The sequence below is a fragment of the Schistocerca serialis genome, chromosome 6 (assembly GCF_023864345.2).
Source record: "Schistocerca serialis cubense isolate TAMUIC-IGC-003099 chromosome 6, iqSchSeri2.2, whole genome shotgun sequence".
Taxonomy (NCBI): Eukaryota; Metazoa; Arthropoda; class Insecta; order Orthoptera; family Acrididae; genus Schistocerca; species Schistocerca serialis.
In genome coordinates, this window is record NC_064643.1 from 109,327,964 (window position 1) to 109,343,173 (window position 15,210).

The window sequence follows — 15,210 nt, forward strand, 5'->3', positions numbered from 1 at the left end:
GCATGAAGCCAAGGTGGTGAAGGGTTTACAGCCACCGCGGAAGTTGCAGGTAGCGTGAAGTTAAGCTGCTGGAGCAAGAGCCAAAAAAGAATTCGAAGAGGTACCAAAGAAGACATATGCACCCCATACTGGCAATTGAAGGAGTCATCGAAGAAGAAGGCACAGTATAGGTGGCCAGTCCTGACAAATGGAATGCATATCCGCTGAGGAGAAAGTCACGGTGGTAGGACAGTGGTAGTTTGGCAGTTTCATCATACAGACTCTCAACCGGGTTAGTGTAAAACAAAACACCTATAGTCTAGCTTCGAACAGACAAGGGACAGGTACAAACGTACGAGGGTGGTTCGATCTGCTCCCCAAGAAGTACCACTAAGAACACATAGGACACTGAAGGATAGGTAAGACACGTTGGAGGACCAAGAAATTCTTACAAATGGTTTTGTCAGTTGAAAAACGAAAGCCAATATCGATGCTCCAGGTGTAAAGATGATCAAGACATCGCTAAAGACACCACCCAATGAGATAGGTCCGTGGAGAACTCCAATATATGGTAAAATCCTCAACGAAAAGGGAGCCAAGGATGCTCAATGGAGTCACGCCATTATAGGGATAGTGGTGATAGCAAAGAGGATGACACTCAGGATAGAATACTTAGGCACACGGTTTTCCTGGTTAAAGGTGTCCGACGAAACAGAGCCCACACTTAACCTTGAAAACTATGTCTTTTAAAAATTCCTGGGAAAAAACAGGGCAGGCGGCCACGGAAGCACCACATGTTGAGAGTAAAGAGGATAACAGTCCTCTAGCAGGTGTCAGGCTTTCTCCAAACAGGAAAAAACAGCCACAGCCTAAGATTTCCGCAGAAAACCATTCATGACATGGGTAGACAAAGTGATGAGATGGTCAACTGCAGAACAGCATGCTCAAAATCCACACTGTGCAGTGGTTAGTCAATTGTGAGACTTCAGCCACCATACCAGCCATGTTCCATGACCTTGAAAACACAGCTGGTGAGAGAAATGGGGTGGTAGCTACAAGGAAGACGTTTATTCTTACTGGGGTTAGGTACGAGTACGATAGTGGCTTCACGCCAGCATCTGGGAAACGTGCCCTCTGCCCAGATGTGGTTGTACGTATGAAGCAGGAAGTGCTTGCCCACAAGAGAAAGGTGCTGCAACATCTGAAAGTGAACATCATCTGGCCCTGTGACGGAGGATGAAGTGAGAGCACGATCTAGTTCCCTCATAGTTAAGGCAGCATTGTAGCACCAACGATTCTGAGAGGGGAAGGGTATTGCCCAAGCCTCCTCCGCTCATTTCCGATTAAGGAAGGTGGGGAGGAGCGCGAAATCTGTGCAAAATGGCAGCCCAAGGTGTTGGAAATAGTAATAGGGTCCATGATGACATCATCTGCTACTGTCAGGCCAGAAATTGGGGAATGGATCTTGGTCCCAGAGAGTCGTCGGAGGTTGGCCCACATGACGGAAGAGGGAATGGAACTGTTAAAAGACCTAGTTAACGAAAACTAAAAAAATTGTAACTAAAACTGCAACAGCTTGAAGGCAGGTAGTAAGGGAGATGGGTTGACTGACTATGAGTGTCATCCCATATGAGTAGCATGACTCCCCCATGAGATGAAATGCCATTGTCGAGAGGACGGGGAGGGAGTCAAAACTGACTGGGAAGAAATGCGAGAGAGCAAAGCGGTCATGAGGACAATTTTGTTTCCTGAAGGCAGAGAACAAGTGGCCACTGCGATTCTAATAACGGCTGTAAATCCTATTTGTTGGATCGTAGACTGCGAACATTCCATATGAGAGTCATGACAAGGAAAAACTGAAGGGGTGTCACCTCAGCAGCTGTCAACTGCCAGCCCTCGAAGACCTGCTGCTAGGGGGCACAGAGCCAGTAGGATTCTGCTCCATGAGGTCTACAGAACTGTTAGCAATCTCCTTCTGTCATCCTGCAGAGTCTACAGCACAAAATTGGTTGCTGGTGCGTACCGGCAACATTGAGGTCGGCGGGCCTAGGGTATCACGTGGAAACACCGCCGACGAAGATCTTCGAGTTGCCAAAGGAGAAGATCATTTACCTTTGTTTGACTCCTTGGAGCCTTTCCAGTTGGCAAAGGAAGACTCAGAACCGAGTGAGGTGGTGCAGTTGTTAGCACACTCTACTTGCTTTCAGGAGGACAATGGTTCAAACCCATGTCCGGCCATCCTGATTTAGGTTTTCCGCGATTTTCCTAAATCGCTTCAGGCAAATGCTGGGATTGTCCCTTTGAAAGGGCACAGCTGACTGACTTCCCCATCTTTCCGTAATCCGATGGGACCGATGACCTCGCTGTTTGGTCCCCTCCTCCAAATCAACCAACCACCACCCAACTCAGATGTTGGTTGGCTGGAGGGACGTAGGAAGTTTTCACGGGAGTATTCCTTCTGTTCTTTCTGGGCTGCAGATTGTGTAGCTGGTGACCACAGACTCTAGCTGCTGAGGCCTCAGAAGTGATCCTCAAAACTACCATCCAATATCTTTGACATCAATTTGTTGTAGAATCTTAGAACATATTCTGAGCTCAAACATAACAAGTTATCTTGAACAGAATGACCTCCTCAATGCCAAGCAGCACGGATTCCGAAAACATCGATCATTCTAAACCCAACTCCCATTTTTCTCACGTGACATACTGAAAGCAGTCAGGCAGTCAGGTAGATAGCTAGATTCAGAATTTCTGGATTCCCAGAAAGCATTTGACTCAGTACCACACCTACACTTATTGTCAAAAGTACGAGCGTATGGGGTACCAAATGAAATTTGGGACTGGATTGAGGACTTTTGGTACGGGTGATGAAGCATGTTATTTTGGATGTAGAGTCATCATCAGATGTAGAAGTAACTTCAGGTGTGTCCCAGGGAAGTGTGTTGGAACCCTTGCTGTTCATATTGTGTATTAATGATCTTGCAGACAATATTAATAGCAACCTCAGAATTTTTGGAGATAATGCAGTTATCTATACTGAAACACTATCTGAAAGAAGCTGCACAAATATTTGATCTTGTAAGATTTCAAAGTGGTACAAAGACTGGCATCTAGCTTTAGGTTTTAAGAAATCTACAATTGAGAACTTCACAAAATGAAAAAAAAGTAAGGTAAAATAAAAAATGGGGTGTCCTATGACTATAATATGGGTCAATCCATATGAAGCAGTCCAGTGATGGTTGCTTGACCATTTTTAAATATTTTAATTATTATGTGATTGTTCTATATTTGAGATGTTCGAAACAGTTTTTAAAATAATTTATCTTGCACCTTTACTGGATGGTGGCCATTTTTATTTGTAGGCGCGCGACGATTTTTCAGTCTGGAGACATTAGCGAAAATTTGAATATCTCTGCATTGGGTTAAGTTAAAACATTGCAATTGACATGATTGTTTTTAGAAAAGTGTCCTCTACAACATTGTCTACTATACAAAATACCCTAAATTCAAAAATAACGAGTCAAAATGACCTCCAATGTTTGGTATCTAAATTTTCAAAAATCCACTTTTTAAGCCCAAAAATAACAAACAAGGAGTGATTTATGAGAGTCTATATTTACTGTCAGTAAAGGAGTACATTATTGCTGGGTGTGGCATCATTGTAGTCTGTCTGTTCTGAAACCTTTCAGAGTGGATGTACATACTTCATCGAGAGTGTAGAATGTGTTATGTGCTTTGTTCTGTGTGTAATTTGTAATTAATTTTGAGACATTAACTGAATAGATGAACAGTGCTCTGTTGGACAGATAGCAAGTGAAGTGTGTCACAAAAAAGTTTAAGGTTCAGTTACAAAAAACTTGAAGTTAGACAAACTTTGTTTAAATTTCGAGTAAGTTCTTCTGTTACATCAGTGTGTGTGAGTATCATGAGAAGAAATACATTCTGAAGTACAACCACATTTTTGGAAGAAAGTGCTGTGATCCACTTAAAGTTCATAAAAACACTATTACTAAAGGTTGGAGTGAAATAAAACTTAACATTTGTCCTCTCATGGTCAAGAGAAAAAATAGTTCATGAATTCAACAGTTCTCATTGTTTGGTTAAACTAACCCGAAAATTAGTGAAAGAGCAAGGCATTCTTCCAGTTTTAGGGAAGAAGAAAGCAGTAGGCATAAGTGAAGAAACAATTAAGAAGATCCAGCAGTTTTTTGATGATAAAAACAGTAGGATGTGCCCATGTTGCAAAGACGGCAAAAGAGTTGTTAAAAATGGAATTAAAGTAACAAAACAGAAATGATTAGTGCTGTCAGATTTAAATTAATTTCATGTAGCTTTCAAAAATTCTCATCCTGAATGCAAAACTGGAAGGTCAAAATTTTGTGACCTCCGCCCTAAGTGGTGTATTTTGGCTGGACCCTCAGGAACACACTCCGTATGTGTTTGTTTATATCATCAAAATGTCAAACTGATGATCACAAGTGCAAAACTCAGTGATCTTAACTACAAAGAGTTACTAGATTTAATGGTCTGTGACACTAACAGTTATGACTGCATGATGAGTTTGTGTAATAAATGCCCTGGTAAGGAAACCGTTATTGAATTGTTTCACGAATATGATGAGGAAATGCCAGACAGTATTACCTTCAAACAGTGGGTCACAACTAACAGGGCAGAAATGATAACAGTGGTTAAATCTCAGGAAGAGTACTTGGAATCTTTAATTCATACCTTACAAAAACTCAAAAGTCACCGCTATGTTTCTAAAATCCAAAGTAAGTTTTTGAAGGACAAAAAAGCACAACTTCATGAAATAGAATGCATAGTGCTAGCTGATTTTGCAGAAAATTCTACATTTGTGAGTCAGGATGCAATACAAGGGTACCACTGGGTCAATGACCAGGCAACAGAGCATCCATTTACTCTCCACTTTAAAAATGAGAAAGATGAACTTTGCAGTTCTTCAATTTGCATTCTAAGTGACTACTTGGAGCACAACACTTTGGCTGTTCACGTGTTTCAAAAGTATGTAATAAATTGCATAAAAGAAAATTTTCCCAAGGTTGAGAAGCTGATGTACTTTTCAGATGGAAGTGGTAGTCAGTATAAGAAGAAAAAGAATTTTTCAAATCTGTGCAACCACAAAGTAGACTTTGGGTTGGAGGCTGAATGGCACTTTTTTGCATCTTGCCATGATAAAAATGCGTGTGATGGAGTAGGAGGTACAACAAAATGTGAAGTAAGTAAAGCCAGCATACAAAGACCAACCACAGACCAAATTCTCACAGTACAGGAGAGACATTTTTTTTGCAAGGAGAATATTAACGGCATTACCATTTTCTGATCAAGAAAGAAGTGGTTCTGCATATGAAAACAACACTTCAAACCACATTTGAAAACTGTATAGCAATAAAAGAAACAAGGCATTTCCACAAATTCCTTGTCATTGCAGAAAACTTAGTTCGATGCTATGTAACATCAGAAACCGAAATTTATGACAATCATTGTGTCAGTAAAATTACATCTCTGTCTTTATCACTGAAGCTTGCAGAGGTTGAAAGAATAAGTTTGGAAAACAATGATGTTTTTGTGCATTTTTACCACCCTGCTGGCCCAAGATCATCAGTCAAGAAATCTACTAGTGACAAAGTTTGGATACCAATGAAAAATGTTTTAAAAAACTTTCAGTGCTTGAACTTACCACAGCAACTGAGAGGTCTTATTCTGTATCACAGAAGCTGTCTGAAGAAATAAGCTTTAGGAACAGTCGCATCTCAAAGGATGTTAACTGAAAATATTTATTTTAAGTATGTCCAAACAATATAAATGTTAATTTCAGTGACATTTCCACTTTTTGTAATATAATTCAGTATCTTACTTCAATAATAATTGATTATATTCTGCCAATATCACACATGAATAGGCAACAGCCATAAGATCAGTTGTAGAGTAATGTGAATTAACTCCTCATTTTCAAAAATTCATATATTTGTTCACAGTCGTCAGATATCAATGTTGAAATTTTTACAGTACGTTACTATCATATAGGTGTACAAACTGTGTAAAAATTATATTTTTATATTCAGTCACACCTGAGATAACTAACCCCAAACTTTACAAAATGAAAATTTTCAAATTTCAAAATTCATAAAAAATTAAGGGAACATTTGTAAGTGTTCTTGCTCTATATGAGGCTAGTAGTGTATGTATCTAACTATTGGAAAAAAATAGACTCTCATAAACCACTACTTGTTTGTTTTTTTTTAGGCCTAAAAAGTGGATTTTTGAAAATTGGGATACCAAACTTTGGAGGTCATTTTGACTGGTTATTTTTGAATTTAGGGTATTTTGTGTAATAGACAATTTGTAGAGGACATTTTTCTAAAAACAACCATGTCAACTGCAGTGTTATAACTTAACCCAGTGCAGAGATATTCATATTTTTGCTAACGGCTCTAAACTGAAACATCGTCACGCGCTTACAAACAAACATGGCCACCATTCAGTAAAGGTGACAGGTAAAATTTTTTAAAAACTTTTTGAACTTCTCGAATATAGGGTAGTCACATTCAAAAATTTTAAAATATTTAAAAATGGTCAAGCAACCAGCTTAATTTTTATTGTACCACTTCATTTGGATTGATCCACTGTCACTGTAGGAATTGGCCAACTCTCAAGAATACGAGGGTGTAATATTTTGCAGTGATATGAAGTGGAGTGATCACACAGGCTCAGTTGTGGGTCATGCAGGTGGTAACCTTCGGTTTATAGGCAGAATACTGGGGAAGTGCTATCAGTCTGCAAGGGAGACTGCTAACAAATCACTCATGTGCTTTGTTCTAGAATATTGCTCAGGTGTGAGGGACCCATACCAAATAGGACTAACGGGGGATATTGAACGTATACACAAGGGCAGCACAAACGGACACATTCGTTTGATCTGTGGAAGAGCGTCACAGAGGTACTGAAGGAATTGAACTGGAAGACTCTTGAAGATAGGCTTACACTATTCTGAGAAAATCTATTAACAAAGTTTTAAGATTTCAGATTATAGATGTATTAAAATTGTTACATTGCAGGAGCATTAAAAACCTCAAATGATAAATAATGATATTCTACTTGATGTTTTATGTTTTTGGAACAATGGCCATTGTACGAGGGCAGTTCAATAAGTAATGCAACACATTTTTTTTCTGAAACAGGGGTTGTTTTATTCAGCATTGAAATACACCAGGTTATTCCCCAATCTTTTAGCTACACAACATTATTTTTCAACGTAATCTCCATTCAATGCTACGGCCTTACGCCACCTTGAAATGAGGGCCTGTATGCCTGCACGGTACCATTCCACTGGTCGATGTCGGAGCCAACGTTGTACTGCATCAATAACATCTTCATCATCCGCGTAGTGCCTCCCACGGATTGCGTACTTCATTGGGACAAACATATGGAAATCCGACGGTGCGAGATTGGGGCTGTAGGGTGCATGAGGAAGAACAGTCCACTGAAGTTTTGTGAGCTCTTGCGTTGTCATGAAGAAGGAGAAGTTCGTTCAGATTTTTGTGCCTACGAACACGCTGAAGTCATTTCTTCAATTTCTGAAGAGTAGTACAATACACTTCAGAGTTGATCGTTTGACCTTGGAGAAGGACATCGAACAGAATAACCCCTTCAGCGTCCCAGAAGACTGTAACCATGACTTTACCGGCTGAGGGTATGGCTTTAAACTTTTTCTTGGTAGGGGAGTGGGTGTGGCGCCACTCCATTGATTGCCGTTTTGTTTCAGGTTCGAAGTGATGAACCCATGTTTCATCGCCTGTAACAATCTTTGACAAGAAATTATCACCCTCAGCCACATGACGAGCAAGCAGTTCCGCACAGATGGTTCTCCTTTGCTCTTTATGGTGTTCGGTTAGACAACGAGGGACCCAGCGGGAACAAACCTTTGAATATCCCAACTGGTGAACAATTGTGACAGCACTACCAACAGAGATGTCAAGTTGAGCACTCAGTTGTTTGATGGTGATCCGTCGATCATCTCGAACGAGTGTGTTCGCACGCTCCGCCATTGCAGGAGTCACAGCTGTGCACGGCCGGCCCGCACGCGGGAGATCTGACAGTCTTGCTTGACCTTGCGGCGATGATGACACACGCTTTGCCCAACGACTCACCGTGCTTTTGACCACTGCCAGATCACCGTAGACATTCTGCAAGCGCCTATGAATATCTGAGATGCCCTTGTTTTCCGCCAAAAGAAACTCGATCACTGCCCGTTGTTTGCAACGCACATCCGTTACAGACGCCATTTTAACAGCTCCGTACAGCGCTGCCACCTGTCGGAAGTCAATGAAACTATACGAGACGAAGCGGGAATGTTTGAAAATATTCCACAAGAAATTTCCGGTTTTTTCAACCAAAATTGGCCGAGAAAAAAAATGTGTTTCATTACTTATTGAACTGCCCTCGTAACAAGGCCAGAATAAAAGCAAAGGCCACCTGGCATGTAGGTGCGAGAAAGTTTTTGTCACAAGGGAATTAATACCTACTTTCGCATACAAACATTCTACAGTAATTTTAAAAATTCTGATTTGTCAGTCATGACAAAGAGTTCCCAAAGTCAAACTACATATCTGAAGTTCAGTCTTAAGTATTCAAAATTTAGATATTTGTTGATAATTCTTCCAGAACAAAGTAAACGTCCACCACATAATTGGGAAGAAGCATAAAGACACACAACAATGGCAGTATCTGTGTATTAATGTAAAACCCTGTAAATAGGTTAAATTAATATAAATTTGCTAGGAAAGAGGATGGCTTCTGGCTGTATAAAGAGAAGGAGAAAGCGGAATCTAAGAGAACCATGTAGACATTTCAAGAAAATACTGCAGAACAAAACAAATGAGCAGTCTACTCAAATTCTCATCTTGGTTATAAATTAAACCACTATCAGTTTTTTCTTTAAATCTTACTTTGTTATCAGTTTGTAACCACAACAAAAGCTGCAAAAGAATTGTTATAAAAAATATTACTCTGTCGCAAAAATGTCAAAAACATTGGAAAAAGAAGTGTATTGAGATTAGTAAACACTCCCTATTCCCTAGACTTGAATTGGCAGATATGCCAGAAAAACACCATACTTGTCAGCATACACTATGTGATCAAAAGTATCCGGACACCTCACTGAAAATGACTTACAAGTTCGTGGCGCCCTCCATCAGTAATGCTGTAATTCAACCACCCTTAGCGTTCATGACAGCTTCCACTCACTCATGAATATGTTCAGTCAGGTGCTGCAAGGTTTCTAGGGGAATGGCAGCCCCTTTTTCAAGGAGTGATGTACTGAGAAGAGGTTTCTATGTCAGACAGTCAGTGAGGCCTGGCACGAAGTCGGCTATCCAGAACATCCCAAAGATACTCTATAGGATTCAGGTCAGGACTCTGTGCAGGCCAGTCCATTACAGGGATGTTACTGTCATGTAACCAATCTGCCACAGGCCATGCATTATGCAGGTGCTCGATAGTGTTGAAAGATGAAATCGCCATCCCCGAGTTGCTCTTCAACACTGGGAAGCAAGGAGGTATTTAAAACATCAATGTAGGCCTGTGCTGTGATAATGCCACGCAAAACAACAAGGGGTGTAAACCCCCTCCATGAAAAAAACTACCACACCATAACACCACTGCCTCCGAATTGTACTGTTCGCATTACACACGCTGGCAGATGATGTTCACCGGGCATTCGCCATACCCACACCCTGCCATTGGATTGCCACATTGTGTAACGTGATTTGTCACTCCTTACAACGTTTTTCCTCTGTTCACTTATCCAACATTTATGCTCCTTACACCAAGCGAGGCGTTGTTTGTTCTTTACCAGCGTGATGTGTGGCTTATGAGCAGACGCTCGACCAAGAAATCCAAGTTTTTTCACCTCCCAGTTAACTGTCATACTACTTGCAGTGGATCCTGTTGCAGTTTGGAATTCTTGTGTGATGGTCTGGATACATGTCTGCCTATTAGACATTACGACACTCTTCAACTGTTGGTGGTCTCTGTCAGTCAATAGACGAGGTCGGCCTGTATGCTTTTGTGCTGTACGCGTCCCTTCACGTTTCCACTTCACTATCACATCAGAAACAGTGGACCTAGGGATGTTTAGGATCTTGGAAATCTCGTGTACAGACATATGACACAAGTGACACCCGATCACCTGAACACGCTTGAAGACAGTGAGTTTCACAGAGCGCCCCATTCTGCTCCCTCATGATGTCTAATGACTACTGAGGTCACTGATATGGAGTATCTAGCAGTAGGTGGCAGCACAATGCACCTAATATTTTGGGGGTATCCGGATACTTTTGATCACAAGTGTACATAGCAGCAATTGCAGCATCACTGTTTAGAGAAGCGTTCCATTTTGACAGCCTTATTCAAAAGTGACTTGATTTTGTAATTGCACAGTATGGTGCCAAATATACAACTCATCTCTCTTTGGTAGTGCAATATTCAAAGATAAAGTTAAGTCTCTGGAGATGTCTCATTGTGGATGCAAAATACTTCCTCCGTTACCCACTACATTACACTGTTAGCGGCAAAAAAAAAAAAAAAAGGTACATCGAGCATTTGATGATACAAAAATGAAATTATAGCTCACAGTACACAAGTCATAGATAAGAGACAAAAATGTTGTTACCTTCAGTACAAAGACTGGTTTGATGCAGCTCTCTGTGCTACTCTATCCTGTGTGAGCCTTTTCATCTCCGAATAACTACTGTAACCTACATCCCTCTGAATCTGCTTACTGTATTCATCTCTTGGTTTCACTCTATGATTTGTATGCCACACACTTCCCTCCAGTATTAAGTTGGTAATCCCTTGATGCCTCAGATGTGTCTTACCAACCAATCCCTTCTTTTGGTCAGGTTGTACCACAAATTTTTCTTCTTCCCAATTCTATTCAGCACCACCTCATTAGTTACATGATCTACCCATCTAATCTTCAACATTCTTCTGTAGCACCACATTTCAAAAGCTTCTGTTTCTTCTCGTCCAAACTATTTATCGTCCATGTTCCACTTCCATACATGGCTACACTACATACAAATACTTTCAGAAACGACTTCCTGACACTTAAATCTATACTCGATGTTAACAAATTTCTCTTCTTCAGAAACGCTTTCCTTGCCATTACCAGTCTACATTTTATATCTTCTCTACTTCGACCAATATCAGTTATTTTGCTTCCCAAATAGCAAAACTCATTTACTACTTTAAGTGTCTCATTTCTGAATCTAATTCCCTCAGTATCACCTAACTCAACTACATTCCACTAATCTCGTTTTGCTTTTGTTGATGTTCATCTTATATCCTCCTTTCAAGGCAGTGCCCATTTTGTCAACTGCTTTTCCAAGTCCTTTGCTCTCTGACAAAATTGCAATGTCTCGACAAACCTCGAAGTTTTTATTTCTTCTCCCTACTCCAAATTGTTCTCTTGTTTCCTGTACTGCTTGCTTAATATACAGATTGAATAACACTGGGGATAGGCTACAACCCTGTCTCACTCCCCTCGACACTTAACTGCCACCTGATTTCTATACAAATTGTAAACTGCCTTTCGCTCCCTGTATTTTACCCCTGCCACCGTTAATATTTGAAAAAAAGTATTCCAGTCAACATTGTCAAAACCTTCCTCTCAGTCTACAAATGCTATAAACATATGTTTCCCTTTCGTTAACGTATCTTCTATGAGAAGCCACACGGTTAGTATTACCTCATGTGTTCCTACATTTCCCCTGAATCCAAACTGATCTTCCCCAGAATCCAAACTGATCTTCCCCGAGGTCAGCTTCTACAAGTTTCTCCATTCTTCTGTAAAGGAGTCATATCAGTATTTTGCAGCCATGACTTATTAAACTGATAGTTCAGTTTCTTTGGAATTGGTATTATTATGTTCTTCTTGAAGTCAGAGTATTTCGCCTGTCTCAGACATCTTGCTCACCAGATGAAAGAGTTCTGTCATGGTTGGCTCTCTTAATGCTATCAGTAACTCTAATGGAATGTTGTCTACTCACGAGGCCTTTTTTGACTTAAGCCTTACAATGCTTTGTCAAATTCTTCCCGCAGTATTGTATCTTCCTTCTCACCTTCCTCTACATCCTCTTCCATTTCCATAATATTTTCCATAAGTGTATCTCCCTTGTATAGACCATCTATATACTCCTCACACTTTTCTGCTTTCCCTTCTTTGCTTAGGATTGGTTTTCCATCTGAGCTCCTGATATTCATACAGGTGGTTCTCTTCTCTCCAAAGGTCTCTCTAGTTTTCCTGTGTGCAGTATTTATCTTACCCCTGATGATGTATGCTTCTACCTCCTTATATCTGTCTTCTACCCATTCCTGCTTAGGCATTCTGCGCTTCCTGTCAATCTCATATTTTTGGACGTTTGTATTGCCCTATGAAAGGGGATTGCATTTTTATATTTTTCCTTTCATCAATTAAATTCAATATATCTTGTGTTAACCCAAGGAGTTCTACAAGCCCTCATCTTTTTACATACTTGATCCCCTGCTGCCTTCACTATTTCATCTCTCAAAGCTACCCATTCTTCTTCTATTGTATTCATTTCCCCTTTTCTGTCAATCAATCCCTAATGCTCCCTCTGATCTCCAAAAAAATTCCTGCCTTTTCGTAGTTCCTTCAGTTTTAGTCTGCAGTTCATAACCAAAAAATTGTGGTTAGAATCCACATCTGACCAAGTTTTTCAAAGTGTAAAAACCTACAAATAACTGCGAAAGTTATTGACCTTTTAAAAGCAAAGCTGACTAAGCCATGCACTAAATACTTTAACAAATGCCTCCACTTTATCAATAAATGATGAAATAATTCTTTAATATTTGGTTTCAAAGACAAAATTTCTTGCAAGGCATATTCATTGTCTACCTTGGCTGTATTTGTTAGCGAAGACACTTTTATTTGTCCATGACTTGTCTATTTCTATGTGCATGACCATTTTAAAACATTTTACCGGCGGACAAATAAATTATATTTGGTACTAAAGACAACAGAGGTAGCTAAAGAATATGTATTTTAAAAAATAGAGCACGATTTGGTTACAGAAATAGCTCTTGTAGCATTAACAATTTCAGACACTATTATTAAAATATGGATAAATTAAAGGCCTACCACAAGCAGTACTCGGACCACTCCTGTAGATGACTTGAGGTGTGTTTCATCACAATATAGCACAACACCAGAGAACAGGGAAGCAGATGGAGTCGAGCGTGGCAGCTGATGGCGATAGTTAGCGTGTGAATCCCAGGAGTGTACAGTACCACTGATGGGTGAGCCACAGTCATCATCATCACCTCCGCCCCCATCCATGGGCACTGCACTGCCAAAACCTGTTCCTGTCCGGCTACCAGCTATTTCAAAATCCTGGATCTCGTCAGGGCGATAGCTTGTGGGCTCCAGTTCGCGTATTTCCTCCAGCAGGACCTCTATTTCATCAGTTCCGTACAGATCTGATACAGAGTTAATGTAGCGGCCGGGGCCGGGCTCCGGCTGCATGGCCCCGGCGCGGCGCAGAGCGGCGCGGACGGGGGGGCTGCTAAGCCCGCAGGCGGTGCCCTGCACCCATCCTCCTCACACAGTACTGTCCAGGGCTGCACACTCCAACCTGCACAAGGATGAACACCAAACGGATTACCAATAAATCATTAGCAGACGGTAACTCACACAAGACACATTTTTTCCTGTAAGCTCATATCAGCAAAATTCTCACACAATATTTCTGAATTTAACAATCCCTCCATTACCTCTGAATTCCACCCATCGGTGGTATTAACTGCAAGGGTGCACAGTACAACACAAAGTAGATGTTCCCAAGAATAATGTACAATTTGCTGATCATCATCACACAAGCATATTTTATCATTCTTTTATTGTTCTTTCCCATGTCTTGGCCTAATAAGGATCGGGATAGCCCATTAAAATGTGTGGATACTAACACTGTGCAAGTGGTTCTAATGCCTCCAGCACAATCTCAGAATATCTCACAATATCGAAACTAAACTGGTGAAGGTGAAGGACACAGACCAAGGCATGTTCACAGAAAATGGTTACATGGGGTACTTCCACAACTGGGCACAAATAAAGAGCCACAGCTCAGACACTTTCTCATCTTCCACCAGCTCTTTCAAAATGTTACAAGGTTGGTGTGACTGGATTCCATTATGAACTGGAATCCTGTGAGGGGAGGTTGACAAGTAATGCATTCAAGCTTGTTGGATACAAAGAAAAACACTTAGGAAGATCGGGCAAAAAGTAAATTAAAGTAGAATTCTTAAGCTTCAAAATAATATATTTATTTTTCAGCACAATCATCATTGAGACTAACATATTTCTCCTAACATGTAAAAGGTTTTTTCACTTTGTCACTAAAAAATTCTTCCGACTTTTCTCGAATCCTGGACTTGACAGCTGCTTTCCCCTCGTCATCCAAGATGTAATGATTATCTCTGAGGTCTCTCTTCAGCAGAGGAAAAAATAAAAATTATATGGAGCAAGATCAGTAGAGTAAGGAGGGTGTGGAGTCATTTCAAACTTCAAGTTTGACAGAGGCTCTTCAGCCATGCATGAAGTGTGTGGATGGTGCTCTCACGCTGCAAGATTATTGGCACCAGGCTGCATCTAACACAACAAGCTCAACATAGGAGATGTTTTTAGAGCCTCTATATACAGAGAATAATTTACTGTTGCCCCTCATACCAGATAATCGGACGCAAAAACAAAATCAAAAGAATATTTTTTGCAGATGGTTCTGTTTTGAACTTTTTGCCTGAGGAGAAAATAGATGTCGATATTCAACACCATCTTTTCTCTTCTGGGTCATGATTATGGACCTATGACACATGCCCCCTCAATCTTCAAAAGGAAGACATCTCCTTCATCACAGTAGTGCTGCAAAAACTACTGACAGTATTATTGTCTGCGAGACGGCATGGTACCCATTGTGCACAGATCTTACGGTATTCCAATTGTTCAATAATGAAGCTGACAGATTGCTTGGATATTTGAATAGGGTTTTTGATACTCTTTCAAGTGATTCGCTGGTCATTTTAAATCCAATCGTTGCCGAGTTTGTGATGTTTATCATCTGTGGCAATGATTGGATGCCATTGTTGTTTCATCAACAATTATGAGTTTCCCATTTTATTACCCATCCACTTACAGCA

At 40.5% G+C, this 15,210-nt stretch overlaps 1 protein-coding gene across 1 annotated transcript in view; it reads right to left on the reverse strand.

Moving 5' to 3' along the window:
- The window catches only part of LOC126484671 (uncharacterized), a 148,622-nt gene that overhangs the window by 116,432 nt on the left and 16,980 nt on the right, over positions 1-15,210 (reverse strand). The window contains exon 3 of the mRNA XM_050108264.1: positions 13,160-13,652. Coding sequence (XP_049964221.1) covers positions 13,160-13,543 — 384 coding nt within the window. The 5' untranslated portion in view covers positions 13,544-13,652. The remainder of the gene's footprint in view (positions 1-13,159; positions 13,653-15,210) is intronic.